We start from the raw sequence: 27875 nt of genomic DNA on the forward strand, positions 1-27875 counted from the left end.
TTAAAATATGATAAACATTTTGCTATGTATCGAAGTAGTATATACAACATTGACAAACAAGAAAAGAAAAAAGCAATACATACAACATAAACAAATACTACATTTTAAAGTTTTCTGGAAAAAATCACAATCATTTAAGTCAAAATATTAGATTATGACATTTAAAGTTGATTATAGACAAAAGAATAGCATGCCACTTTGACTTTGTTTCACATACAGCGGAATGCAAATTATTATTACAATTCATTTATAGCTAGTTTGGGAGGAAGGAAATGGATAGCAAAGAAAGATTTTGAAAGGATTTTAAATTTTTTCCATCGTTTGAGAGTAAAAGTGGGAAGGAAAAAAAAGGATTTGGAAAGACTTCACTTCCCTTTATGTATTGGAAAACTTTCTGCCCAAGTTGGACGGAAAAGGAAGGAAGACCTGATGCTTTAAGTGAACTTTTTAATATGACAACATTGCCCTCAAAATCATGATACAAAAATTTTAAATTTTCGATGAGTTTCTCAACTTATTTAATTCACATTTGTTTACAAAAATGACAAATTTGTAAAGTAATTTATTTGAGTATCTTTTCTTTTCATTTGTTTTCAACTCCCAAACAAAAGAAAACTACTTACCTTCTTTTCTTTTTTAAAACTCTCAAACAACTTAGATAGAAACTTGGATCCTTTCTCATCCTTTCTTTTCTTTTCTAACTTCTCTTTTCTCTTCTTTTCTTTTCTATTCTAAACTCCCAAACTAATAAAAAGGTTTTCTTATTAGAAATAAGAAAACCGTTTTAATTCTGTAGATGCCCGTAAGGATTGTCAAAATTGAAAACTGCGGTTCTAAATTAGATCACCGCAAAACAAAGAGGGCCTTAATTGCAATTTCCTGAACTATAAATTGATTTAATTTTCCCCCCTCGAACCTTAAACCCCTAAAACCCCCTCTCCTTCAACGAGCCTCCTTCAACCGCCCTCTCCACCGTCACCGCCGCCGTTCCCCCAAATTCCCCACCGCCAAAGTCACCTGAAACGTCCTCACTTTCCTCCGCCAGCTCCCTACGATCAAAATGAGTGGTGACGATAACGATAACGAGAGTAATTATGCCTATGGCAAGAGGACTCTGGCGCCGCACTTATTGAAGGAGAAAGACTATTCGGCATTGGAGGAGCTGTTTCGCCACCACATCGAGTCTTTCGACCATATGGTTGAATATGGAATCGAGACTATGCTACTCAATATAAAGCCTGTTCAAGTTTTCCACCCGCTTTCCAATCAAAAGCTTAGAAATATCCTTTTTTATCATTTAATTACTGGTTTTTCTTCTTTGTTGTGACTATTGTTTGAGAAAAAATTGAATTTGTCTGAGCATGATTTGGCTTCTTAACTGATACCATACTTTGGTTTGGAAAACCGGAAATATTTCCACCGCAAACTGAACGTCAGTTAAGGACAATGAAGGATGCTTTATATCCATTTGAGGTACAATTTGAAGATTATTTTTATTTTTTTCCCAAAAAAGGATTTTTGTGATATATATATATATATATATATATATATATATATATATATATACGTATATATATGTATTGATGTTGAATTTGCCACTTTTTTTCAGTGCAGACAAGCTAAAATATCATATACTGGGACGTTCATGATGGACATCTGCTTTCAATATGGTGATGGAGCTGTCATACGAGAAAAATTCAATTTTGGGCAGTTCCCGATTATGTTGAAGGTCAATGGCCTTTTACATTATTTTTTGAACTTTAGAGGTGGCTAATTTTGTAGTTTAGAACCGTTAATTGTTTGTATATGTGACATGTTTAGTAGTGAATAAAGACACCAAACTGTGAGATAATTTAAGATTAGGCAACAAAAAAAAGAAGCTAGTTGTCCACTGATGAACTGATTTCAGACTATTCATGCAGTAAAACTGCTTTCTTTATTGCAGAACAAAGAACAATGGCATAAGTATGGCCCATGCTTCATTATTTACTTTTACCATACATCACTTATCATATTTGAAGTCCCCTTTAGTTGGCTTATGTAATCCCAACCTTGATGAAGATGATCAACCTTCTTTGTATTGGATTTGAAATGCATATAATTCCTCTCAAATCTTCGCGGAAGATGATGGAACTTGAGAGTGGAAAGTATCGAACCTTACTCCATTAAGGTAAAAAAAATTGATATAAGATAGGTTATCTGTAGTAATTCGATATTTAGGTCTATTTAGGCCAAGTATATGATGAATCTTTTTTGTCAGCAATTTTTATTTTGATAAGCTCGTTAGTTCAACTCTTTGATGCCCAATTATGGAAGTTAATTGGGTAAGCTGTGCCGTGAACCACTGGAAGTTTTAAAAAGAATAAGTAAATTTGAATGATCATGAGACTGTGATTTCTCATCTATAACACGTTGAAGTTCACCATTTGGAAAGGAAGGATCTCATGCAAGTTGTACTTACATTGTCAGAGATGGTATTCGTTGGCAGAATTCAAAGATTTAAGTGGCATTACTGAGTAAACTTTGACTTCCATGCTACGGAGTTCAGCTGCAACATATGTGTTCAGTGCATGCCATGCTATATTAATGTGAAAGTTTTCATCGTATGTGATATTTAGCTAACTACTGACTATTCTTTGTATTTCTTTGTTGTCTCATATTGGACTCTGGTTATGCCTTGTGCAGTCAAAACTTTGTTACCTGAGGAATCTTCCTCCCAAAAAACTAGTTTCTCTCAAAGAGGAGCAGTCAGAAATGGGTGGGTAAGTGTGCTAATGATTTCTCTAGTGTGCTCTTGGCTGATGATTGCCTCGTGTTTTTGATATACTTGACATGATTTTTCAACCAGCTTAATTTATTAATAATATATTGAATATATAATCTGCATTTGAATGTAATGTAGTTTTATTTCTTTTATCAGATACTTCATTTTGAATGGGCTTGAAAGAGTTGTTCGACTTCTGATTTTGCCAAAGCGAAACTATGTAAGTAGGGCATTTATGGTGTTAATAGAGCAGGTTTTAGTAGATTCTTTTAAGGAAACAGCTCAGATTCAAGGTTGATTTGCAATTTGACAATTATATAAAAGACTTTTAATTTTTAATGGAAATGAAACATTTTCTTGATGTTACTTTTTTTTTATTATTCTAATAATTCATCTTGGGTTCCATGTCTAATTTCCAGCCTACGAGTATGGTACGAAATTCATTTCGTGAACGGCGAGAAGGATACACTGATAAAGCTGTTGTCATAAGGTTTGTTTTGAGTTAAGGCTTTTTTTTCTTCCCTCCCCTTGATTGACATAATTATTTGATAGTACGATAATTACTTGTAGTTCTACATTACTTGTATGCATTTTGAGCTGGTATGCTGAAGTCACAATGCATGATATCACTTGTACAAGATGTATAGTTCCTATCAGTTAAGAAAACCAAACACTGCTTCAAAAGTAGCTCTATACTTGTGTCTCAGCATCTGAGCTCCTTATTTTATTAACAGTATTCCCCTCTTTCTTATTTCCAGATGTGTTAGAGAGGACCAATCAGCAGTGTCACTGAGACTGTATTATCTTAGTAACGGAAGTGCCAGACTTGCCTTCTGGTGAGGATTGTTTCTGAAATTTCATGGAAGTTATTCAGGGACAGTGGAAAAAAAAAGTCCTGGCTAATGTTACCATTTGTACCATTGTAGGATACAAGGAAGGGAATACATGCTTCCTGTTGGTGTTATGCTAAAGGTATTTTTCACTATCATCTTTATATCTATGCATGCTTCTCATACTTGATGCATAATCTGAGTGACATGCTTTGTAGAATGTCTTTCTTCTCTGCTAAGGGAAAAATGGCCACGCTCACCTTCTATTCCACTAATTATGTTTAAGAGTGAAAATAAATGATAGAATGGCTGTAAGAGAAGTTAATGATACATTGGTAAATTCCAGTGCTGCTAATACATAGATGAGGATAAAGGTGTTTGTAGAATATTGGATAAAATAGATTCTCTGGAAATTCTACTTATTTGTAGGACAATTTTGATGGTTTCAGGATTAATTTTAATGTATCACTAGTAGATTTATTTTAGATTCATATTCTTTTAGCTTGAAAAGCATTTTCTGTTATTAACAGTGAGATTGGTCACAGCTCTATAGAATATCAAGTCTTTTTAGGCTTTAAGATACTTGTGATTTTAGGATTTACTAGGCCTTATTTTTCTCTATCTACTTTGTGGGTTTCTTGCTTACTGCATATCTGATGTTATTCCTTGTAGGCATTAGCTGACACCACGGACCATGAAATCTTTGCGTGCTTGACGTCTTGTTATGATGATAATTACGATTGCGTAAAAGGCTCTGTTGGCTCCCAGCTTGTTGGAGAACGAGCAAAAATTATTCTTGATGAGGTTCAGGACCTGTCTCTTTTTACTCATAAACAGTGCCTGCAACACATCGGTGCGTAATGGTTCTGTCCATTGGCACTAATAATTGCTTAAAGTTCTCTTTTTTTGCATCATGCATTATGAATCTCATCATTTTTCAGGGGAACACTTTCAACCTGTTATGATTGGACTGGAGAATGAAAGTCCCTCTGTTGTAAGTCCATCTTTTTTTTTTTTTTTAGGTCTTAGACAGTTTTATGTCCTAATTTTTATTGAGAATGATTCTCATGAGTTCTTAATCAGCTTTTGTTATCTGGATATGCGGATTGTCAGAAGTATATTCGGTTGTTTGTTTGGTTAACTTCTAGTTGTTGGTCTCTACGTTATTCTGTGTAATGGTTCTTTACCTCTCCTTTTTGCAGGTTGCTGCTGCTGTTTTGAAGGACTACATATTTGTTCATCTTGATAACAATCATGACAAATTCAACTTGCTCATGTTAGTTCGTTTTCTCTGTTTGTGAGTGACTGTGTGCATGTGTTGATAGAGTGTGTTTGTCTCCCTTTGTCTCTGTCTTTGTAGACGCATGCACACCTATATATATATATATGTGTATGTATGTATGTATGTATGTATATTTGTCATATGCATATCACGTTAAGCCTTGATATACGTTTTTTCATCTTCTTCTCTCTAGATTTATGGTGCAGAAGCTTTTTTCTCTGGTAGATCATACTTCTATGCCAGACAATCCAGATTCTTTGCAAAATCATGAAGTTTTGTTGCCTGGTCACTTGATCACCATTTACCTCAAGGTCCAGCTCTGAACACTTCTCATTTTTACATTATAGAAGGGTTAAATGTTGTTGTGATTGCTTTAATGAACACTTCTAGAATTTATGGCTACAATTTGTGGTAACTCTTTAAGAAGAAGAGTGGTACATGTGATTTATTGGACATATAGATTTTGATGCAGATGTTTAAGAAATTATCTAAAAAATGGACCGTATTTCTCTGTTGAATAAGCTAATTGTTGATAATCAAATCCTGCTTTTTAAGATTTTCATCCTGCTACTGGCCTTTTGCCCTGTCACAAGTTGGTTTTCAAGTGGTGATAGTTGAGGACTATTATCATTTTATTACTGCTGTATCTGTTGGACCAGGGGCTTGACAAGAAATGGATTAGGTTTATCATACTCTAACTTAATCATCCCCCTCTTTCATTTAGTAAATGTCTCTCCACATGGTTAGTTTTGGATTACGTCCCGTTGGTTGCCAAATTCCAGGTTGCATGGCAAGAAAATGCTTTTCAAATGAAACCATTTTGCCCAAGGGACCTCTAGAAATCTTGGTTGAGATGGCAGTGTCATTTGAAGGTCCACCATAACCAATGTATTGTGTTAAAGGAAACCGATATCATGAATAAGGTATAGTTTGCAGTAAAGGCCTTTTACCTTTGCTGCCTTATGAAGAGAGGTTGCTTTGTTTATTCTAAAATTTCTTAGATGAAACTTTATGTGGAAATGAAGCTACCTTATACTCACACCAAACTACCAAAGTTTTCTATCAAAGTGCATTCATGTTATTTTCTACTCTTGAGGTTGCAGATGTAGAAACTTTATGATAAACTGGTTTGTTAATTTGCATTCTACTCTAGTCTTGTTCAGGAAATCCTCCTTTAAAAAAATTTTAAAAGTCGATCTGGCAAAAAATAAAAAAAAACAGTATAATGGATCCGAGAATGGACTTGCAAGCAAGACAATATTCCTGAGCCAAGCCTTCTTCATATCCCTATGAACTAAATCTCGGACTGGAGAATTGCAAATCTTTCTCAAGTGTTGTGCTTTCATTAGTTTTCCTGTTGCCTACCTCCTCTGCGTGTCTCTTTTTTCCATTTTCAGTTGGGGTTTGGGTTGGGAATCATAGGTGGTTGGGCATTAATGAAATTCACTATCGCTGCGGAAATGGGAGGAGACAGAAGGCAAATTTATGATACTTATTTAAAAGTGGCAAAATGCATTGCATGAAAATTGGTAAACCTGTGGTAGGTTGCTTGTAGTAGACCATGGTGTTTGGTTATTATGTTGATTTATCGTGGTGCAGGTTCTTACTTTAAGAATAGTAGTAGCAGACTAATACTTGCACAGTCAGGACTTCTAGTGAGAGGCACAATCTATCTAGTGCAACAAGATCAAAGTTTTTAAAAGGCAGTTTTTAGTTTTGTGCATTAATATACAAGCAAGAGATAACACCCTAACAAAACCTACTAAAATTTCCATAGATGTTTGATAGTGCTTCTTCAAGCGGTAGGATATATTAGTTCCTGGGCATCTAAGCCAGCAATTTTACAGTAAAGGAAAACAAGCAAGGGCTCAGTTAGTGCTCAAAACTGTCTTGCAGTTGTTCCTTTTGGCTTTAAGAAAGCAATGAGGGCAGAGTGAGAGCTCAAATCTGTTTTGCTGTTGTTCCTTTTGGATTTTGTTTGGGATATGAACCAAGAAAGTCTGGGTGTTACATCTCGAAAGTACGGTATATTATCTCACTTTTGGAGAGGCGCAGATGGAAATGTTTTATTCTTGGGTTTTACACCTGTTAAGCCCCTTGAAGCATGGTTTATTATGTCTTGCTCGAGTTTGTCTTGGAGAGATTTTAGGGCATGACTGGAAAACAAAGTGATAGAGGGTTTAAATCTGCTCTTGGCTTTACACCACTTGAAGTCCTGGAAAGTATGCTGTATTATGTCTTGCTAGGGCATGACTAGGATCGCAAGAGTGAGGTGGGTTGCAAGCTTAAACTCAATCAACCCTACTTATGGATTAGTATAGCTGTAAGTAGTTTTGTTTTGTAATTCAAATTTTGACTACCTAATCTTCTAGGTTTTCTAAACCTTTATTTCATTGATAGTCATTAATGAGATAGACAACACATAGGGGATCAAAGACCTAAAGATGTAATTCACCAAGCAGCTTGGCTGGCTAGCAATTGAGAGTTCATAGATTGCATATTTGTAACATGCATGTGTACTTAGTTAACAAACCATGCAATCACAACTAGACATGCATTTCTCTCAACATTGAAACATCTTAATTTGTTTTGGGGTCTCTCAAGAACATACGCAGCACCATCTGATGCAGGATGAATTTTTTTAAAATTAGCAGGATAAGGTCTACTTCCATTATAATCAAGGCAAGGATAATGAAGCAATTAGATTAGGATTCTTAGGAATAGTTAGAGATGTGAATTAGATTAAATCCTATCTCACATATGCATTTCTAGAAGTATGCAGACTTATCATGTGTAATTTTGTTTGACATCTAATGAAAGCTTTGTTGTTGTTAGTTCTTCAATTAGAACTACTAAGGGTGTGTGCTGAACCAGCCCCTTTATCAAGAGATTTTTATTGGTTTATTCTAAAAACCAAACCTTTGATCATGGGTTAAAGGGATTTTCCATTTCTTGTGCTTCCACCTGTGACACCATTTATATAGTGCGATTGCCACGATAAGAAGAAACACCAAATCTCACGTAATCCAGTTGCTGAGTTTTGGTAGCTACAGACAACTATTTTGAAAAATTCTTTTATGACCAACTCTTGAATCTAGCTCATACTCTTTGTTCTCTTTTACATGTAGCAGACCAGGTTGAGCTACCAAAGTCAACATATATCTGGATAATAATTATCTATAAATGTATTAGTAGATTGAGAAAAACTGCATTGTCTTGTGCAAAAGAGTAGTAAAACAATAATTCCTCAACAGCCAAAACTTGTCAATTATGGAGAAATTTATGTACTTGACAATTAGGTTAGAGAGGGGTATGATTTTCTGTAAAGGCACCGTTTAGTTTGAAGGAAATGAAGGGAAAGGAGAGGAAAGGATACCAATGGTAAAGAAAGGAGAGGAGAGTGATTTTCATCTACCTTGTTTGGATTAAGTATGGAAGGAAAAGAAAGGAAATACTGAATTTTTGTTTGGATTGAAGAAGAAAAAGAAAGGAAAGAAAAAGATTCAAGTGTTAATTTATTGGACAAGACAGGGAAAAATGATCTTTAAAAAAAAATTTAATTATTTCAACTAATTTAGTTTCATTTCGCCATAACTCAACAAAACTAGACCCTTCCCTCCCTATCGTTTCCTTTCCCTCCTCAAAAATGAATCCAAACAACAAAAATCAAATCTCTCCAATTCCTTGCCTTTTGTTTCCCTCCCATTCCCTCAATCCAAACAATGCCTTGGGGTCTCCTTTCTCCCAAAACACAGGTCATATATATAATCAGTTCATTTATTGGTGGGAGAAATCTCGTGCTATTTTGTGGTAAATTATGACCTTGTGTGTGTCATGTAGCCTCAAATTCATCTTCTTTAACACTTGTAGGAATATGCTTAACAAAAAAAATTGTAGAAATATAATAAAATTTAAAATGTCAATGCTATTAAGATGTTGGCTATTGATGTTTTAAAGACATAATTAAGGTCTTGTATTGGATGTTGTTTATAGTCCTAGCAATCAAAATGGGAGGATGAGTGGGTTTAACAAGTACAAAAATAATTCCACATCTGATTGAGATTTTATAAGTGCAGAATTAGCTTCACTAAAACAAACATTTTTTCTATATCTTGTCCGTACTTTATGTGATTGTTCATCAAGTCATAATGGTAGATGTTTCATATGCTAGTCTTATCCACCTTCCCCCACAAGAAAAAGAGAACAACAAAACCATAGTGTATGAATTTGTTAAAAATTTCCTTCTATCGCGTCACCCTCCTCATTCCCCATTGTCCAGAGTGTAGAAACCTCACCCTGTGGAAGTAAAATTTCTCCAGATAAAAAAGAAATGAGAAATAAACCAAAACTGGACTTGTTAAAGTGAAGGAATCAACAAATGATCAAGAAAAAGTTGTGTAAAAATTATATCTGTGACTATAATCATGATCCAGAAAAGGAGAAACTAGTCAACTGAAATTGGACTCAATGAAAGTAGAGGAATGATCAAGAGACTGACACTTAAAAAAGTTCCAAAAAAGAAACAAGGTAAAAAAGGAAAGCACTCACATCTGATTTGAGTGGCCAGCTTTGTATTCTACCTAGTGGATAATCCAGGTCTTACAAATTTACCCAAGAGTCTGCCGCCTTTTGGCTATAATACCATGATCAGTAGCCCGTCAAACTATACGTTTATTACTATTGCAAAATGGCTTTCTCAAATTTTAAAATTTAGGCTCCCACATTTTAACTGGCGCTCCAAATTTGAAGTTGTCTTTTCTACTATTTCAATGTTTATGATGTCAATGGTCTAACTTCTAATTTAATTTAGACATCCTTATGTTGTTTGATCTTTTCTTTTTTTTCCCTCGTTGCATAGCATGTATTTTTCTGCATAAATGACGTTGTAAGGGTTCAAGCAAATTCCCCCCAATAAGGGTATTGTTAATTTTTAGTGGATTACCACAATATTCAGCAAAATGGATTATCAAACTCTATTTTTGTTATTTGTGTTACCTTTTTTCAGGAAAAGCTACAAGAGTGGTTGCTCAAGACGAAAAATCTCCTTCAAGATGAAGCTAATAACAGCAATAAATTTGACATCAACAGCTGTATGTTACTATTATGATTCTCAAATTCCGGCTGGATGCTTTTTTCCATGGTCATCTAAAAATCAATAAGATTGAAACTTCCTCTGTTATCCTGAAGTAACAATATTTAACATGCTTTTTTTTGGCGATTGGGTTGATATGCTTTTCTTCTTTTTCAGTTTGAAGTTCATAGTGAATGAACATATGTTGTTATTTGTAGGTTATGATTATTGATTAATAAACTATACCAGAAACAGTGATCTGGAGAATATGTACTTGGAACTTATGATAAAGGACAGGAAAGGCAGAAGGAGAAACAAGATGAAAAGCAAGTCGTAATGTTTTGCAGAGGAGACAGGAAAGAGGGCAACTTCATGTAAAAGAAATTAGACGACGTCAACATTGCATCAATCTTAGAAACAAATATTCACAATTCTTAAAGACCTTTAGTTTTCTAGATCCTGATTGTGTTCCTTCTAGGGGAAAAAAGGTTAAGAAACTTGCAAAGTTAATTGACTAACTAAATAATTAGCTAATTGAATGAGAAAATAGTGATTTTATAGTCAATACATTATTGAATATTTCCTAACAGTTAAGAAAGTAGTTGCAAAACATCTTATCAAATTGAAATACTAGTTGTATTAGATTGTTATTCGTGTTAAAGAATTCTATCACCTGAATTCACATATAGATTGAACTAGGCAAAAGTTAGACATTTGGAAAGGCAAATAAAGATCAAGCCTGTTGGGTTACAGGAGGTTTGCTATAACATAGGGCAGAACTATAATAGAGCTGATGGAAACATCAAATCTTGAAGATTTGACTTGATATGCTGTACAAACTTGCCCAACAATTGGGTATCACATTAAGGAACTAATTTGGTGTTTCAATTGATGAAAGAGTAGAAAGTGTTACTGTTGTATCTTCTTTTTGGGTGGCTATCACTTCCTTACTTAGGTCTTTTTGTATATTGTAGTGCTGAGAGCTGGGGTGCCGTCTCATTTTTTAAATAGTAATTGTTTGGTGATGAATAAATCTGCATATCAGAGATAGAGGAAGGATCTGATAAGTTTCATTAGGTACGCTTCCACCTTGCATTACAAGTGGGAAAATAAGTCGGTAGTACAGAAAATACTCTAAGCTGAATTTTCTCCTTCCTTTTCAGTAAAGACTTTCCTTGTGTTTGTTAGATCCTGTATTCTGGGCCTGCTAAATTTGGCCATGTAGGTGTGTAAAATAGGTGTGTTTTTTGTCCCTCTAAATTTTCCGATTGCTTCTCCAGCCTTTTTTTAGTTCATTTATCTCTCTGTGTGAAACCAAAATGCACCAAAGCATGTAAAAGAAGTAGCCTCAATTATTAGCAAATGGTTTTTGGAGGACATTAAGATAGTAGCATTAACAAAGTTAAAGTTCAGGGAGAGAGAAATGAAGACAATGGAGTGTTTGGTGATTATGAGAGTAGGGATTAGGATATAGCGAAGATCCAGGATGATAAAGCAGCAGATAGACTGCATTTAATGTCTATCATGTTTACCATATAGTGCTTGGGTAAAATTTTTGTTTTGTTAATTCAAACTTGTTAGCATTCCAAAAACTACTGTACTGATATAAACTGTATTTTCCTTGAATTACTTACCTAAGAATATTTCTGCATAATTACCTTTTTATTATATACATTTTATTGGTTTTAGGTCCATAGATTACTAAATGAATAGGATGGTTGAAGACATTATTTGGCACTTATATTGATGACGCTTGCAAAATTGAGTTTTTGCGTATTTAATCGTTAATTTGGGGGTGCATTGGAAGCACAAAGGAGGATATCTTCATAATCTAGACATCTAACCAGCAGAATTGATCTCTTTTCTGCTTTGGCTATTGCAGTAGCTGACATCAAGAAGCTTATCGAAAAAAATTCTCCTAAACAGATCAGCTCAGCTATTGATAACATGCTGAAGACCGGAACACTGCTTACCCAATCTGGGCTGGATTTGCAGCAGGTATTTACATACTACTGGTCTTCTCATCATTTTTTCGGAGTAGTCCTGGGGGCAAAGTTGATTGTCGGGGTGCTATCTTCTGTATGTTGCTTAGAGTTTTGCTTGATTTTACGAAGTATAGAAGTAATTCTGGCAATTCAATTTGCTGTTTAAATTATCTCTATTGTGTTGTTGAATTCCCACTTTGTTTGATAGATAAATATATATGAGGAGCAACTACTGTTGTTTGGCACAGGATACTGTTTTCCTGTCTTTCTTTCATTAGATGAGATTTAACAGTATCTAGTGGATTGGGCTTCCTTTTTTTTTTTCTAGTTAAAGATTAATGCCAATACATTTTAACCTCCAATATGATCCAACATTATCCTGAACTTAAATAACATTCTCTTTCTAAAATTTGGAAATTATATAAAAGGTAAATCAGTGATGTGGCCATGAAAGCCTTGTTAGTTCTGGGTTGCTAACTTGTTAAGAACAATGCTTGTCTACTTCCCTTCTTGGTGATTCTTTTTACATATTGAAAATCTAAGTGGATCCAAGTAGTGTAAGGGCAAGAGAAAATATGTATGGGAGAAACCCTTCTCTGCCTTTTTCTGTTGAAAGATTTGTTCCACTACAGTATGACAGGAAGCCTGACGCTAGATGACACTAGAACTTTGATCTGGATAGGAAACTAACTAGGAAAGCTAGCCCTAGCAATAAAAAACTTAAAGCCCTATAGTGAATATGGGTTATCAACAGGCACGGTAGTAGCAAAAGAATCTATTCCACTCAATTCAAATCAAACAAGCTAGTTACCCGAAAAATTGTCAATAAAGTCTTCTGGTGGGTACCCTTTTTTGTTCATTTATTTGTGGACCTCATTCATGGTTGATTCTCCAAGTAGACCTACTTTGTTAGAAATCCTTAGTTTTTTCTTTGTTTTTGGGGAATCTAGATGGATGCTTTTTGACCAGTTACTGTGCAACATCTATTTTCCCATTGCATTGGAGAAAGTTGGAGGCTACTAGAATTGTTTTCATATTAGCTGAGCTGTACCTAGGATAGTTGTTAAGAACGTGATAAAGTACCTTTTTCCTTTCTTTTTGGTGTAATCAGAAATAGAAATTTTGTTTGTTTTGATTGCACATGGTCTGATGATCCATATCAGCAGGATTCATGTATTATGGTCTTTAAATGGTTACTATTGTGAGAGATCACCATTACAAGGAGTATAACACAGATTATCAAAAATGATAAAAGGCAATGTATTACATGGTGCTTTTCTTTTTGTTGTTGTGAGGACAGGCCTAGGCCTCTCCTGCACGTGGAAAATTTTGTGTATCCATCTGTTCTTGGCCATAGTAGAGTCAGCTCACTATCTAGCCATCTAGCAGTGAGTCAATGTTGGAGAAAAGGAATTTTTGTTTCTCCTCTCTCTCTCTCTCTCTTATGGTTGCCGTAGAACTTCTTCAAGAACTTGAGACTTAAAGTTAACAGTTGCTGAGTGACTAGGGCTAATAACCTCTTAGAGCAAGAAGAAAAGATAGAGGAGCATCGGTATATGTGATAGTGATATGCTGTGAAAAGATAGATCTTACGTATGATTTGTAGAACAACATTAGTACTGACTATTGTACCAATTCTCCGAAGAAAATATGATATTTACTGTGTAGTCACCAAAATATGCCATAAATACCAAAAAAAGAACAATTGAGCTTGCTCATGACTGTAACAACATATATGACGAAAGATACATTTGAGATTGTATGTTAACAAAAAAAGGCGTATCTTCTTTAATAATTCAAATACCTTGGAAACTAATGCCTTCTCATATATATTGGCTCAACACAATGAAAACTAGAATATTCTGTAGATGGATAAGCTACAACTATAATACTAGTCCAACAACTTAGACTTTCAAACAGGCATGTTAATGAAAATATGCTGGAGACTTATATCTCTTGGTTTCTTCATCAAACTATATTTTACTTCTCATTGCATGAAAATATGCATCTATATTGCATCAAAGATTGGTTTCTTTATCCTAGATTATGTGGAAGCATGGTTGTGACACATTTTATGGCTTCTTGGATATTTGATATTTGCTTTTAAAATTGTTTTATTGATCTGAGATGTCATGAATGCTTTTGTCAAGCTTCAGCTTTTCTGAAGCTGAAGTTATTATCTTCACATTTTGTGTTTTTATAGAAAGACCACTGCTGGTCTCAATTTTGGATTCTGATCCAAGAGCAGCAACAAATCACCATATGCATTTTGTTCTTGTTGTTCTACCTTGAAATTTTTGGATCTAATCTATCAATAATGTTTTGATTGTTAGAGAGCTGGTATGACAGTTCAGGCAGAGAGGCTAAATTTTCTCCGATTCCTTTCACACTTTCGAGCTGTACATCGAGGCTCTGCATTTGCTGGTCTTCGCACTACAACTGTGCGGAAACTGCTTCCTGAGTGGGTTTTCTTTCTGTTGATTCATATTTTGCTTGAAATTGTTATTCACTTTGAGGTTTTCGCTGTGCACGTATGTTTCCCTGTCTTTCTGCTTTTCACTCATTGTTTGGACCCTTTGATAATTTACAGATCCTGGGGTTTTCTCTGCCCTGTTCACACACCTGATGGGGAGCCCTGTGGTTTACTGAACCATATGTCTTCTTCTTGCCGTAAGTTGGTCTCCTCTGCTTATTGATCTCCAAAACAGATTTTTATGCTCGTTTATTATATTTGTTTAATTGAGAAAATCAAGCTGGCACTGATGCTTAAAAAGATGGGAAATTTTTAACTTTCCCTATTTCCTAAATGGTCATGGCTGATCTCTAGCAAGTGCTGGGTTTGCACATGTTATGGATAATTCACAATGTGTCATAAACACGATAGATTATGAAGAAATTGTTCGAGAAATCAAAAAAATGGTTGACATTTGTTAAATAGATATGATACTGATGGATCAGCTGGGCTTCTGATGAAGAGAGAATATCACTCTGTTGGTTTGGTCAACGTATTCAAGGTTTTGGTGATTCAAGATTACCAAGGATATACTCTCTAGTGATGTCACATGTGGATTGTTTTGAGTTAACTCATGCATGTCTTGTCAAAAAAAGAAAAGAAGAGAAAAGGGGGGAAAAAAACTCGTACATGTGGCTTAAATTTTGAATTTGGCCTGAAACCACTTGAAGACGTATGATATTTCAGTTTGCTTTGGTTGCAGAAATCTGATTGCATGTTACAAAAATAGTGAAAACTGTTCTGCGGAAAGAACAATGGAGATCATGTGTGTTTTGCAGGAGCGTTCTGGCTAGAGAATGCTGAGAAAATGGAGACACACACCTTCTTTTCCATGGCTCCTTCATTAGCGTACAAGATTTTTAGTTTTAACTTGAAGGCCATGCGTACCTTAGAAATCTATCAAAGTTGATAACTCTTAACTCATGGCTCATACGCTCCTAACTCAAATATAATATATTTTTTGTTTTGTGAATCGAGTTATTGATAAGGTTGTGTAAAAGAGTCAAGCCTATATGGTACAATCCATTTTGTTGTGCTTATTGGATATAAAGCAGACAAATACCAAACATGTTTTCTGGCCTTGCAAATGACAGCCTGTAAATATATGATGCAGCTGGTGCTTTTGACTTCAGTAGTTTACTACACTTGGAACCTGAATTGATACAGAGTACGCTGAAACAGGGAAAAGGGAAAGTGAGTATCACACCAAGTAAACAAGGGAAACCTGAATTGGGAAACAGAGAAAATAGATGCTAAGTATAACACCAAGTAAATAAGAAAATAGATGCTAAGTATAACACCAAGAAAATAGATGCTAAGTATAGTCCTAGGGAAATTGATTTTCACCAAATTGAGAACTCAATTGTCTGTGAAAAATCCTCTTATAGTGAGCTCCATGTCCTTTTTATATTCTAGGGGCACATGTGTTGGCCATTAGTTGTTATTACTTTGGGTGAAGTTATTTTGTAGAGTATATCATTATTGTGTAGTTAGTTTAAAGAGCTTCTGTCTTTAGTATTTGACTTGAAGAATTTTAGTAAGACAAGTGACTATGTAGTCTGACAATCTTCAAGTGGTCAAATTGAACAACTGCATATGCTATCTTGACATAGCAATACTGAAAGGTCAACTTGTTAAGGCTTGGAGCTCTGAAAGCAAACACAGGTTGAAAATAAAGAGCTTAGATTTAGTGGGAATTCAAGTAAGGTCTTAAATTTCTGCATTACTGCATAAAAAATTATTTGTGGCCCATCTCATTTAATTAATTCTCTTAAAAAGACAAGCAAGGAAATCCATTTGGGCCTTGAATTTCTTTTGGTATTATTTGTACTTCTTTGGTGCAATGAAAATTTCTTTGAGATTCATATATGTGGGAAATATGTTTCTAAAATATATTTTAATAGAATAAGATTGAAGGAGGTTTATGTCTTCTAAATTGCTTGCTTTAGAATATGATAGGAGGCTAGGAAAGCGAGAATCATATGATACTTGGTTGACATTTGAAGAATTGGCCTGTTATAATAGTTAAGACAATGCCTCATTAAAATCTTAAAAGATAAAAAGATGTTCAGGGAAAGGTCATAAGAAGGTAAGTATAGAGCATATGATGATTTGTGCTCTAAGTAAGTTTTGGCAAGAAAACCATGTAAGGATAATGTCTTTCAACTCAATTACAAGTAGCACCTGAAGTTTGGCCAACCAATACCTAGCATTTTTAGCTGCTATATTTTGTAATTGCTGTGCTTTAACTTTCTAAGATTTTATATACTATTTGTTGTCAAGCTCTGTAAAATTTAACTGTCAATCCCACAAAACTAATCTGCAACATATTAGAATATCATTATGCTTTAGTCCTAAAAGATTTTGAGAGTTCCATGTTCATTTAATTTACTAATCTTGTCCAACTCTTTGCCCACTTGTCCACCATTGCAGATATGTAGCTTCCTACCTCCATCTCAACTTCCATCCTTCCTTCTTATGTTGAAAGGTATAAAATAACAAACACAATAAAATCCGTATAGTCCATCAAATGAATGAGACCTGTCACTGGACTGATTTCCAATTGCCTCCTAATGGGCACTCAAAAACTTAGAAGATATGCCTCTTAATAGGCTGTTTATTATGCATTATGTTTAGATACAGTCAGGCACGTCACATCTGATTAGCCTGGTGAAAGTTAAAGAATCGTAGCATTACTTCTTAGACTTAAAAATGCTTTTCTTTCTGTATATAATTTGAAAAAAAGTAAAGTGATAAATGTAAAAGCATTTAGCAAAATGTCTCCTAACTGGTGCTAGGCAATTAAAAGGGATTTCTTTAGTTGTCTGCAAACATTTCAGTAATCAGTTAATGATGTTATTCTGGAGTCCTTGCTCGCAATCTCTTAGCACCCCTCTTCTGTCAACTGGCATTCCGAACCCATTGATTAAAAGCTCTAATGTAGCCTTGGTACTTAAACAGATTGGGTGCCAGAAGCTAAAGTGGAGAGTCATGCCTTAAATAAGGATGTAAAGCATATGAGCCCCACTGAAAAATGTAAGATGTACAAAATGCATGGATCTATTCCATTCTAGTTAATATCAAGAACCAGGCTATCTCCAAGAATGTAGGAGGTGAATAAATTGCCATTTGGTGCATGGGTAAAGATGCATAAAATTTCTTCTACTCTTTAGTCTTTATTGAAGGATCTAGTAATACTTAAATAGAATTTGCTGAAACAGTCATATGACATCACAGGTCAAAGCAAAGAATGAAACTTGTGAGCAGTCATAATTGATATAGGATCCTAGTAACTAGACATTTTCAACAACGAGATTTTCTCAACAAAGATTAGGTTGGTATACATATGATACTGGCTGTGTTGTGTGTGTGTGTATTCTGGCCTGTGATTTTGCTTCTCAGAAGATGTCATTTGAATTTGTGTGAATTGCCAAGATGTAGGTTTTGTGCCTAACAAGAAACGTGGAATGCTTGCAAACTTGATAGCTGTATTTTTCATGGTTAAATTATAATGGAATGTAACATTTTGCCAGGTATCACTTCATACTACGATAACAAGGGAAATGTCAGAGACTTCCTGAAAACTAGGATGTCAATTCTGAGTGTTCTTGTTGGTGTTGGAATGACACCCTCGCTGCCAAAGCTTGTGCAGGCTGGTCCTCCTAAAGTTCTTTCTGTTCTTTTAGATGGTCGTGTTGTTGGTTCAATACCATCTGACCTAGTTGAAAAGGCAGTCACACACATGCGAAGATTAAAATTGTCAGCAACAGCACAGGTATGTTCTGTTGCTTTATGTTTCAAAATTAGTTTTTAAATCAGTACTTATAATGTACGGAAATAATAGATTCCTGAGGATCTCGAGGTGGGATATGTTCCTTTGAGCATGTGTGGGGCATACCCTGGCTTATTCCTGTTCACATCTCCTTCAAGATTTGTTCGTCCAGTCAGAAATATCTCGATCCCTCCTGAAGAGGGCAACATGGTTGAACTTATCGGACCCTTTGAACAGGTAGTTATAATTGCCAATAGGTACTTCAGCCTACTTGTGCATCTGTAACTACATAAAGATTTTCTGCTATGTACTTAACTCTTGCACTGGATCCATTGTAGTGCGGAATTTTGCCTTCTTATAAGGATACTGCTTTGTGCAGGTCTATATGGAAATAAGCTGTCCTGATGGTGGAGGTGGTGGGAGGAAGAATATGTTTCCTGCAACTCATGAAGAAATTCACCCAACTGGGATATTGAGTGTTGTTGCTAATCTTACACCTTGGTCAGATCACAATCAAAGCCCTCGTAATATGTACCAGTGCCAGGTTTGCCACATGTGGTTCAAACAGTTAATTTGTTTGTATAAGTGCTGCTATTCTTACTATTTATGCTCTATGTCATCTAGATGGGAAAACAAACCATGGGATTCCCTTCTCAAGCATTACACAGTCGTGCTGATCAAAAGCTTTATCATCTTCAGGTTTGTTCTGAAAGTTTTGTCCTTTTGCTTTTTATAGAAAATGGCATTTCCAATAAAATGATTCCTTGGTAGCGGCGGTGCAGAGCAACATTATTATTACTATTATTATTTGGTTGTATTGCTTCCTCCTCATTATCAAATTCTTTTCCTTTCAGTTAGTTTTTAATGGTAATAGATATTCTCACTGTTTCATGCTTAATAAATGTAAAAAAATGTGTAAGACGATTGCTTTAAATTTTTATCTCTGGGTGGTGGAGCAGCTAAAGCAGAAAATGCTGCTATATAGAAGAGCCAAATATGAGCTGTAGGAGTCTTTTTTTTAATTCACTTTGGTCAATAAGAAAAAAGAGAGAAAAAGGAAAAGAGAAACGAAAGGACAATATGGAATAATTCAAAGAGTTGATTTCTCAGTCCCTTCTGGTTCATCCCATTTTACTTCGCTAATTTTTTCCTTTTTCAATGACATTTTTGTTTTAGTGAACAATGAGAAGTGTCACAAGAATTCAGGTTAAGTTGATAGGAATAAATAGTATCGTCCTGGTCAAATGATGAGATGATTTCACACTGAATCGTTTCATGATTGTACCAAACAGAACTTATGCTGGGAGGATATAAATGTGGTTGTGGTGGGGTGCCTATCATGGTTAAGAACCTTGATGAATAATGGTATTGTTCATAATACCTGAGTTCTTTTAGATGATACTTTAGTTTATGTTAACTTCATTATTAGGATGGCAATGACTTGGTCTCCCGAAGATCTACTCAAGAAGTGGTCACTTCTAGGTGTGCATCTTCATGAAGCAGTTTTTTCACCCATTAAAGGTGATATTGTTCCATGTATTGCCTTGTTCATCTGTGTGTTTGGAGTCAATCACTTTTTGGAATATGTAATAGGTTGATTGTCTTTCTGCCCCTTGCTTATTAGGTTTTTCCTTGCAAGATTAGGCAATAATTTGATTCAGGATTGCCTTTACTGTTATGATCAATTAAGAATGGGAAATTTTCATATTTAGTTTTCAGTAGGTCTTTGATTATCATTGGCATTGATTGTTGTACACTTGCATTTAGGTTCAGGCACACTGTTTACATTCTAATTTTTTTAAAACAATAAGAATCTCCTATGTGTTGTATTTCATAGTTAACCTGACCTTACTTTTGATGTGGTAAGAAGTCTTGTGATAAATTAACCTGTTTGCGAACAACTATGGAGGTATCCTAAACACAAACATTTAACCAACTCAATGAAACTGTGAGATGGATCAATTTACACTTGCATATCTAGATTGCTGATGTGCCAGCAGTAGCAATAAGTAATATACGTAAAATGGAGGTATAGTGCTATTTGCTTTTTAAACAATTTTCTTAATGGAAACATCTAAAACAATCAAAGAAGGTTCGTTCTTTGATAATTTAGCATGTTACTGTGACTTTGGACAAATATTTATTTGCAAATTACTTTGGAACTGCTGATACAAGTGAGGGAGACATTTATACTTGATATCTGGTGAGATGCGAGTATCATGCAAGATTCTGGGAGACAAGGTGGACAATTTGTCATGTAGCATAAAAGTTAGAGTAGCAAGTTTCGTACTCTTAACAGATTGCTGATCTCCCTTCTGATGACTTGTATAGTTCTCATTTTTGGGGGGTATTTTGATTTCACTTTCCAGTCTTTGAATATATTTTGAATGTGGCTGATTAACCCTTCTTTTGACTCTGCTTGATATTGTGCCTTACAGACTCCTCAAACACCCATTGTACGCACAAAGGCATATGAAAAGTACCACATTGATGAGTTTCCATTAGGAACAAATGCTATTGTGGCAGTTTTGGCTTATTCAGGGTATGAATTATAAACATGTTGAAAATCTGAATTATATATTATAGGTACTTATACTTTTCTTGGTATCCTGTAGATATGATATGGAGGATGCCATGGTCTTGAATAAATCATCTGTGGAACGTGGGATGTTTCATGGTCACATATATCAGGTAGCATGTGGTGCTTGGAGTTTTAGTTTCTTGACTACAATCAGAAAGATGCAGTATGCAATGATCTTTTTATATTGTACTTGTAGTCACTTTAATTTTTGTTTCACTGATTTGTTTGTTGAACATTATCAATCTTCATCTCAACACTTTTGCTTTACATCTAAGATCTTGTCTTAATTTACTGGGGTACTAGGTTTTTATCATCCTGCATCTTTTGCTAAGAGTATTGAGGAACTAACAAACATTTGTTAGTAGTGTTCAGGCTAAAATCGAAGTACTTTTTTTTTTTTTAAGTCATGTAGTCTAATTAGGATTTAATAGAAGTTTGCATAATTGACCCCCAAGAATGTAATTGATGTTGGCTCTGGTCTGGGACTATGGACTGTATCTCCTTTCATTCTGGAATAAGGGAATGTCTTTACATGGTCTGTAGTGCTTCCAATCATGTGAACTATATATGCCAGTATTAGAAGTTTTCAGGTAGGTAAGGCATCATATGCTATGCTAAGTAACTTATGCTTGTTTTTTAGATATCTATGTTAAAGAAATGTGTTTTGGGTCATCTTCTATGTTTTTTGGGCTAAATGTGGGCCATTTCTACTTGTGTGATTACCAAGTCTCTTAAGTTAGCAATTAGAAAGAAGTGGTTGTTACTACCGTATAGCACTTCCCCGAGTGTTTGATAACCGAAAAACGTAATTCAAAATAATTTTAGGCAATGTGTTTGATAACCTAAAAACCATTCAGAGACTCACCTAAACTTTCTTCTTGCACTACAATGAACCAGTGTGCAAGCATTCTAGGGATTAATAAACCATCTTCAGAGGTTTCTGGTTTAGAAACGAAAAGTTGTGTTCTTAAGAGAATGTTTGTTGATGCACTTGTATGAAACATTTCAAGTACTTGCTTGAAATGTTGAATATGAACTGTCTTCTGGTTGGTGAAGTATACAGTCATACATGAGTAATGGAATTGAATCTTGAAATGGGGTTTGATTAAATTAAGTGAAGTTATATCTTCACTAGAAATAAAATTGGAATTAGAATTATTATCTCTAGCTCCAATTAGTATTGCTACTCAAGGTAAGATCACTAAATAAAGGAATCAAGAATGCATCTTACTATCCAAAAACTGCTCAGCAACGGTCGGACAAGTAGGGAATGTTGAGGTGAACTGGAAAGATTGGCTATCCACAACAAGTGATCAATTAACTTCTTGAGTTTTAATTAAAAAAGTTTCTTTGCCGATTACACCAACTTTCTCCTCCCAAGAACACTTGTGTGTCCACTCTACATGTTTGCACATGCTGAAAACACACTGAAAACCATTAGACAAACTCAATATCCAACTGCTAATATTGGAAGACATTATTCACTACAATGGAATCTTCCCTTTGTACCAAAACCTTCTCCAAGTGTGTTTTTTGTCTTCTTCCAAAAGGCGTTATACATCTTCTAATTCATGATACTTGGTAGTGGATGTTTAAGGTGCCTTATGGGAGCACTGGTTTGAATGCACTGAATACTTGCTAACCATGTCGCAGGCATTTGCTGATTTTTTTCTTTTGCTGTTTTACTACAAAACCATCTTTTAGGATGGAAGACGTGGTTCCCCGAGACTGTAGTATAAAGCAGAAAAAAGGAAAATTTTAGATTTGTTTCTCCTAATTAATTTCCTTATATCCATTAAAGTAATACGCATCTACACTACAATAACTGTCAAACTTCATTTTTTGTCTTTCTTCAACTATAGGAATCAAATATCATAGTCTAATTAGCTAATATTGTTGCTTTGTACTTATTGCTTGATTGATTTGTCTTGTTTTCATCTTAAATGACTGGTTTAGGAGGCAAGGAGTGCTACTATTTCAACTTGTCTTCTTGTTTCATTTCAAACCCTTAACAGTATTTAGGACAATTTTGAGTTGTAGTAATTGTTTACTGCAGCTTTAGACTACGATGATATTGTTACATCGTATATGTTGTTAGGGTTATTTCATGCTTGAAAAACATCACCTTCCCTGTCCCCTTGAAAAGAGAGAACTTAAAATAGAATAAACAGAAAGAGATGATCGATGTCTTTCACAAATACTTATTATGCATTTTCATTTCTGATTTGGTTGTGCTAGGTTATTGTTTTTGCTTGATTCACAGCTATCATTTTCTGCTTGTTCACTTCTTTGAGTTCTAATATGCAGACAGAAACAATAGACCTTACTGAACAGAGAAGCAATTCTGGTCGTGGACAGAGAATATTTAGAAGAAGCAACCTAGACAAGTCATCTCAGCATCTGGTTGATTCTGACGGTCTTCCATATGTTGGGCAGGTAAAAAATCTTTCTTGCATCAAAACAACTTTCCCATCACCAATTACTGATTCTTTAGCATAAATGCCAGAGGATAAGGCCAAATGAACCATACTGCAGCATCTATAATGAGATAACAAGTTCAACATCAAGCACCAAGTTAAAAGGATCTGAGTCCGTTGTTGTAGACTATGTTGCTGTTGATGTGAAAAACAAGAATAACTTACAGAAGGTGAGTTTTCCTGCTTGTTCTAAATATTAACATGAAATTAATATTATTGTTGGTTCTGAAAGAATGTATGCTAATTTGTTTATGTTTCTAAATATTCACATGAAAAAATTTTTTTGGTTGAACTTATATGTTGCATTTGAAGGTTTTCTACTCCTTTTGTCTTTGACTTTTTGCCCTTGGTCGACTACTCTTTGTCACTCAGGTGTATATATGTGCCAAAGAAAGCAGCTATGTTGATAAGTGAATTCAGATTATCTAATATCTGATAGGAAGTACTTGAGGACTTGTAGTTTGATGATGTGATTAAATTTTATTCTGAGTGTTGACGATGTGAATTGTCCTTCTGATTGCTAGATAACCGTTACCTTGGCGGTCACTTTTATTCTTTTTTGCGAGAATGTTTGCTCGTGTATTGCTGTATCTATGCTTGAGAAACATAACATGCAAGAACATGCTTGCATCTTTTATATATATATATAGAGAGAGAGAGACAGAGAGAGAGAGAGAGAGAGTTCAATGCAGATTATTTAGCTTTGGTCCTGTTGTTTTGGTTCCTCACCTTTTTACAAAATCATATCATGTTGATCTACTTAGCACAATGCTTTAGCATGCTTTAAATGTTTCTGGCTGCTTTTCTCACATATTTCTTGGAAGTGGCACTGGCTCAATTGGATGTTTTCCCCCTTTCTTTTTCAGGTTAATATACGTTTCCGACGTCCCAGAAATCCTATAATTGGTGATAAATTTAGCAGTAGACATGGCCAGAAAGGTGTATGCTCTCAACTCTGGCCAGATATTGATATGCCATTCGCAGGACTCACTGGAATGCGGCCAGATCTTATTATCAACCCTCATGCTTTTCCGTCAAGAATGACAATTGGGATGCTTTTAGAATCTATTGCTGCTAAGGTAATGCTAGCAAGCTTGCATTATGTTCTCTTCTAGAATAGTGCAAAGTACATAATTTAGCAGAAATACATGTAAGTTGGATATCATCTGTTGATCAAGTTGATGAATCCAAATTATTTGCAATATTGCATAGTGTCTTTTGGACTGCTGACATTGTCATTCAGCCATGACGTGTCAAAGCTTTTCCTAACATTTGTGTTACACAGCGGAGCTTCTTTCTGGTCTTAGCCTAGCACGACCATCTTTTAGAGCCTGTCAGTGGAATGACAAATGCATTAGTAAATTCAGAGTTCTTTTATTTTCTCCCAGCTCTTGAAGCCTGCAGCTCTTTTCCAGGGAATAAACCTATAATCTGCAAAAAAAATATATTATTCGATGTTTGCCAAATAGTATTAATTTTGAATCTTACATATTTTTTGTACTGCTATTTTTACAATTCTAAACTGCTTGTTTCTAATAAATATCGTCCATGAGATATGCAGGCATGTAATACAGAATATTTTTAGCTTTGAAGCTTTTGCATTCCAACTTGGGCGATTATAAATGTCAGAACACAGAGATTTTGAATGTCTGTCCTGCCATAGCTCTTCAAGAGGCCATCATGTGCAGGACTTATCCTCAAAGTAAATCTGGTCTACTAAGATGGGATTCAATTTTTCAAAGTTGAGCCTAAGTTGTATGAGTTACTTCTTCTTTGTCTACAAGATAAAGAGCGAACTTGTACTCTGTTAATAAACTGTCAAACTGCTGGTGGACTTTGGCAGTCTTCTTGGCCTTGGTTGGAGTGCAATGAGCAGTGACTCGTAACGTAGAAGCCTTCTGTTGAGATGTGATTTACTATTGCTGGAAGAAGATAAGGACAACGTCTAGGGTACTTCACCTTCATGCAATTATGGGTCACTTTGAACAGAAAGGATCGACCAGGCTTAGGAAGAACCTCACAGTGCAACTAAAAATTGTTTTCAGGAGCAGCCTTTACTATAGATGATCTTGAAGTGTATGCTTATCTTTTGTATGGTTTTTTGGATCAAGTTCATAGGTATAGATAGGTGTTAATTGTTATGAGTAGGTTAAAAATTTAAAAGAAGGCCCTCCTTCGGCAGAATCATAATGAAGAGTTGATTTTCAACTAAAATTTATTCCTTCCTTTTCTTCTCCTAATCCAATTCATGATGAACTTTGTATATTTTGGTCAAGTGCCTGTGGTCGATTAATGCATTTAAACGTTATAATAGTTTTAGCATTCCCATTCTTGTCAATATGGAGCCTTTTATCTTTTATTACACATGAAATTTAATTTAAGCCACTTCCTGTAGTTTGTCTTTCCTTTGATTGTCTGTAACGATTAATCATTGATTTAATAGCTAGCTCATCCCTATCTTGTTATAGGGTGGTGCCTTGCATGGGAAATTTATGGATGCAACTCCTTTTACGAGCTTGCTGAAGAAGGGAAATGAAGGACAGGAGTCTGAATCAAGTTCACTGGTTGATGAACTTGGCTCAATGTTGACTGCTTATGGGTTCAACTACCATGGTTCAGAAGTACTGTACAGTGGAGTTTATGGAACTGAACTAACATGTGAAATATTCATTGGGCCTGTTTATTATCAACGACTCCGACATATGGTATCTGATAAATTTCAGGTATCGTCTTCTGTTAAAAACAATAAGTTAGTAATATATTGGTTCTCTTTGAAAGTTCTGGTGTATTAATGAATTAATTGTTAATGTTTTGTGTTTAGTGTACAAAATCTAGACTTTGGATTTGCCTAGAAAATGCATCTAAGACAAATATTGCTTTCTGTTTTTTGAGTGTTGTCCAAATTCTGCATTTGATGCAGAATGTAACTAGTACCATTTTCCTAAGCTGGCTTGCTTGGTCATGTTCACTACTTGGAAAAATCAGCTTCTTGTCCTTTCTATTGCATGGTAGAATTTGTAGACGAGTTCTTGGCATGTTTTTGACAAAAATCTTAAGAGCTAGCAGTTGCAGTGGCATCTTTGATTTTCTTAGTTACTAACCGTACAAAATCTGATTGTTGAATTTGTCCCACGTTGTCAGTTTACGTGGGTGTAATAGGGGATTGATTTGAATGATATGCACAAAATAAAGTAACTAACGTTGTGGAAAATTGATCTGCTTCTCGGTGAGTTTCCAACAGTGTTTGGCTTTTGCATGGTGACTTCCTCACATTCTCGTGGCTTTATCTATATATGCTCTTTGTGTATAATTCCTTTGCATTTGGGCGGTTATAGACATAGTTGTTACGTTGAACTTGCTCCTTTCTTTTCTCAGGTACGGTCTACTGGAACGGTAGATCAAATAACCAGACAACCTATTAAAGGAAGGAAGCGTGGTGGGGGTATCCGGTTTGGGGAAATGGAAAGAGATTCCCTTCTTGCCCATGGTGCAGCATATCTGTTGCATGACAGGCTTCATATTAGTTCTGATCATCACGTTGCTGATGTGTGCTCTATTTGCGGAAGCCTCTTGACAACATCACTCATCCCAACAAAGCAACGAGCAATCCGGGAGATCATTGGTCTGCCACCCGGTAGGATCCCCAAAAAAGTCATATGTGTTGCTTGCCAGACAAGTAAGGGAATGGAGACAGTTGCAATGCCTTATGTCTTTCGATATTTAGCAGCAGAGTTGGCAGCCATGAATATAAAAATGATCCTACAGTTGAGTAGTGGAGCAGAAGCTTAATAACCATTTGATTGGAAATTTGGCAACAAAACCTGCTTGAGTAAGACAGGTGGGAGTGTGCCATCCATAATGCAGAAAGACTATCTCGAAAGTTTCCAATCGGGCAATAAGCTGGTGCGCACCAGGGGGATTGTTGGTAGCAGCCTTTTGACAGCACACTACTGGGTTATAGGCTGTCAGAGTTGAGATGGCTTATCTGCAAATTTTGGGTCGATAAAATGTTATAAGAGCGGATTTCTTCTTGTTTGTACTGCAACATCTCATTATATTGTATTTAATAAAAATTATCGCATTGTATTATTTGTCTCATTTGAGTAGGTTTAGCTGTTCAATCTTTGTTCCTTGGATACTGATTCCAAGTTTGTAATATGTTTGACTTGATAGCTCTTCCAATGAAAGAACAAAAGGAGATTTGAGATATTGTATAAAGAAATAATTGATTATTAGTTTCCCGCTTTCTCGGCATAACAAGTCACGCACAAGGTTATATTTTATATATGAGCCTAACAAGCTCATGCATTACATTTCCTGACAATGCCAAATTAATGTATTTGGGAGGTGGATAGTTAGTATATATGTCTGATAATATACAGTACAGGAATTTGTGTCCGGTAGCAATTTTGGCTCATTCGTGTTTTTAAGCATGGGAGAGCTGAGTGTCAATGGGAAAGTGAATGGTGAAAATGCAGTTTGTAGATTAATGTTATGTGAGATGTATTTGAGAAATAAAATCACATTAGAAATTACCAAATATGATTACAATAAGTACGCAATGACTGATTTTTTTTTTTTTTGCACTAACTGGCCTATGT

The 27875-nt window shown here is 35.3% G+C and overlaps 1 protein-coding gene across 1 annotated transcript; it reads left to right on the forward strand.

Moving 5' to 3' along the window:
• Nucleotides 1-905: 905 nt before the first annotated feature.
• On the forward strand, nt 906-27512 carry LOC113719391 (DNA-directed RNA polymerase I subunit 2-like). The gene is made up of 27 exons (XM_072072220.1): nt 906-1280; nt 1391-1473; nt 1610-1729; nt 2686-2762; nt 2921-2984; nt 3184-3254; nt 3523-3600; nt 3691-3736; nt 4267-4447; nt 4536-4588; nt 4797-4870; nt 5070-5187; nt 9882-9966; nt 11830-11945; nt 14266-14393; nt 14523-14602; nt 17978-18219; nt 18289-18453; nt 18596-18760; nt 18841-18915; nt 20655-20758; nt 20832-20907; nt 23105-23233; nt 23304-23444; nt 24141-24353; nt 25743-25997; nt 26650-27512. The coding sequence occupies exons 1-27, from the start codon at nt 1061-1063 to the stop codon at nt 27061-27063; spliced, it is 3573 nt and encodes a 1190-aa protein (XP_071928321.1). The 5' UTR covers nt 906-1060; the 3' UTR covers nt 27064-27512.
• The last annotated feature ends 363 nt before the right edge of the window (nt 27513-27875 follow it).

The sequence above is a fragment of the Coffea arabica genome, chromosome 11e (assembly GCF_036785885.1).
Source record: "Coffea arabica cultivar ET-39 chromosome 11e, Coffea Arabica ET-39 HiFi, whole genome shotgun sequence".
Taxonomy (NCBI): Eukaryota; Viridiplantae; Streptophyta; class Magnoliopsida; order Gentianales; family Rubiaceae; genus Coffea; species Coffea arabica.

What these genes read in the sequence shown, in the direction of transcription:
- LOC113719391 (XM_072072220.1), top strand. Translation starts at nt 1,061, where the DNA reads ATGAGTGGTGACGATAACGATAACGAGAGTAATTATGCCTATGGCAAG. An exon ending in GAGCAGTCAGAAATGGGTGG is followed by an intron (nt 2,763 to 2,920) that starts GTAAGTGTGCTA and finishes TTCTTTTATCAG; the next exon opens with ATACTTCATTTTGAATGGGC. An exon ending in ACAAGAATAACTTACAGAAG is followed by an intron (nt 23,445 to 24,140) that starts GTGAGTTTTCCT and finishes TTTCTTTTTCAG; the next exon opens with GTTAATATACGTTTCCGACG.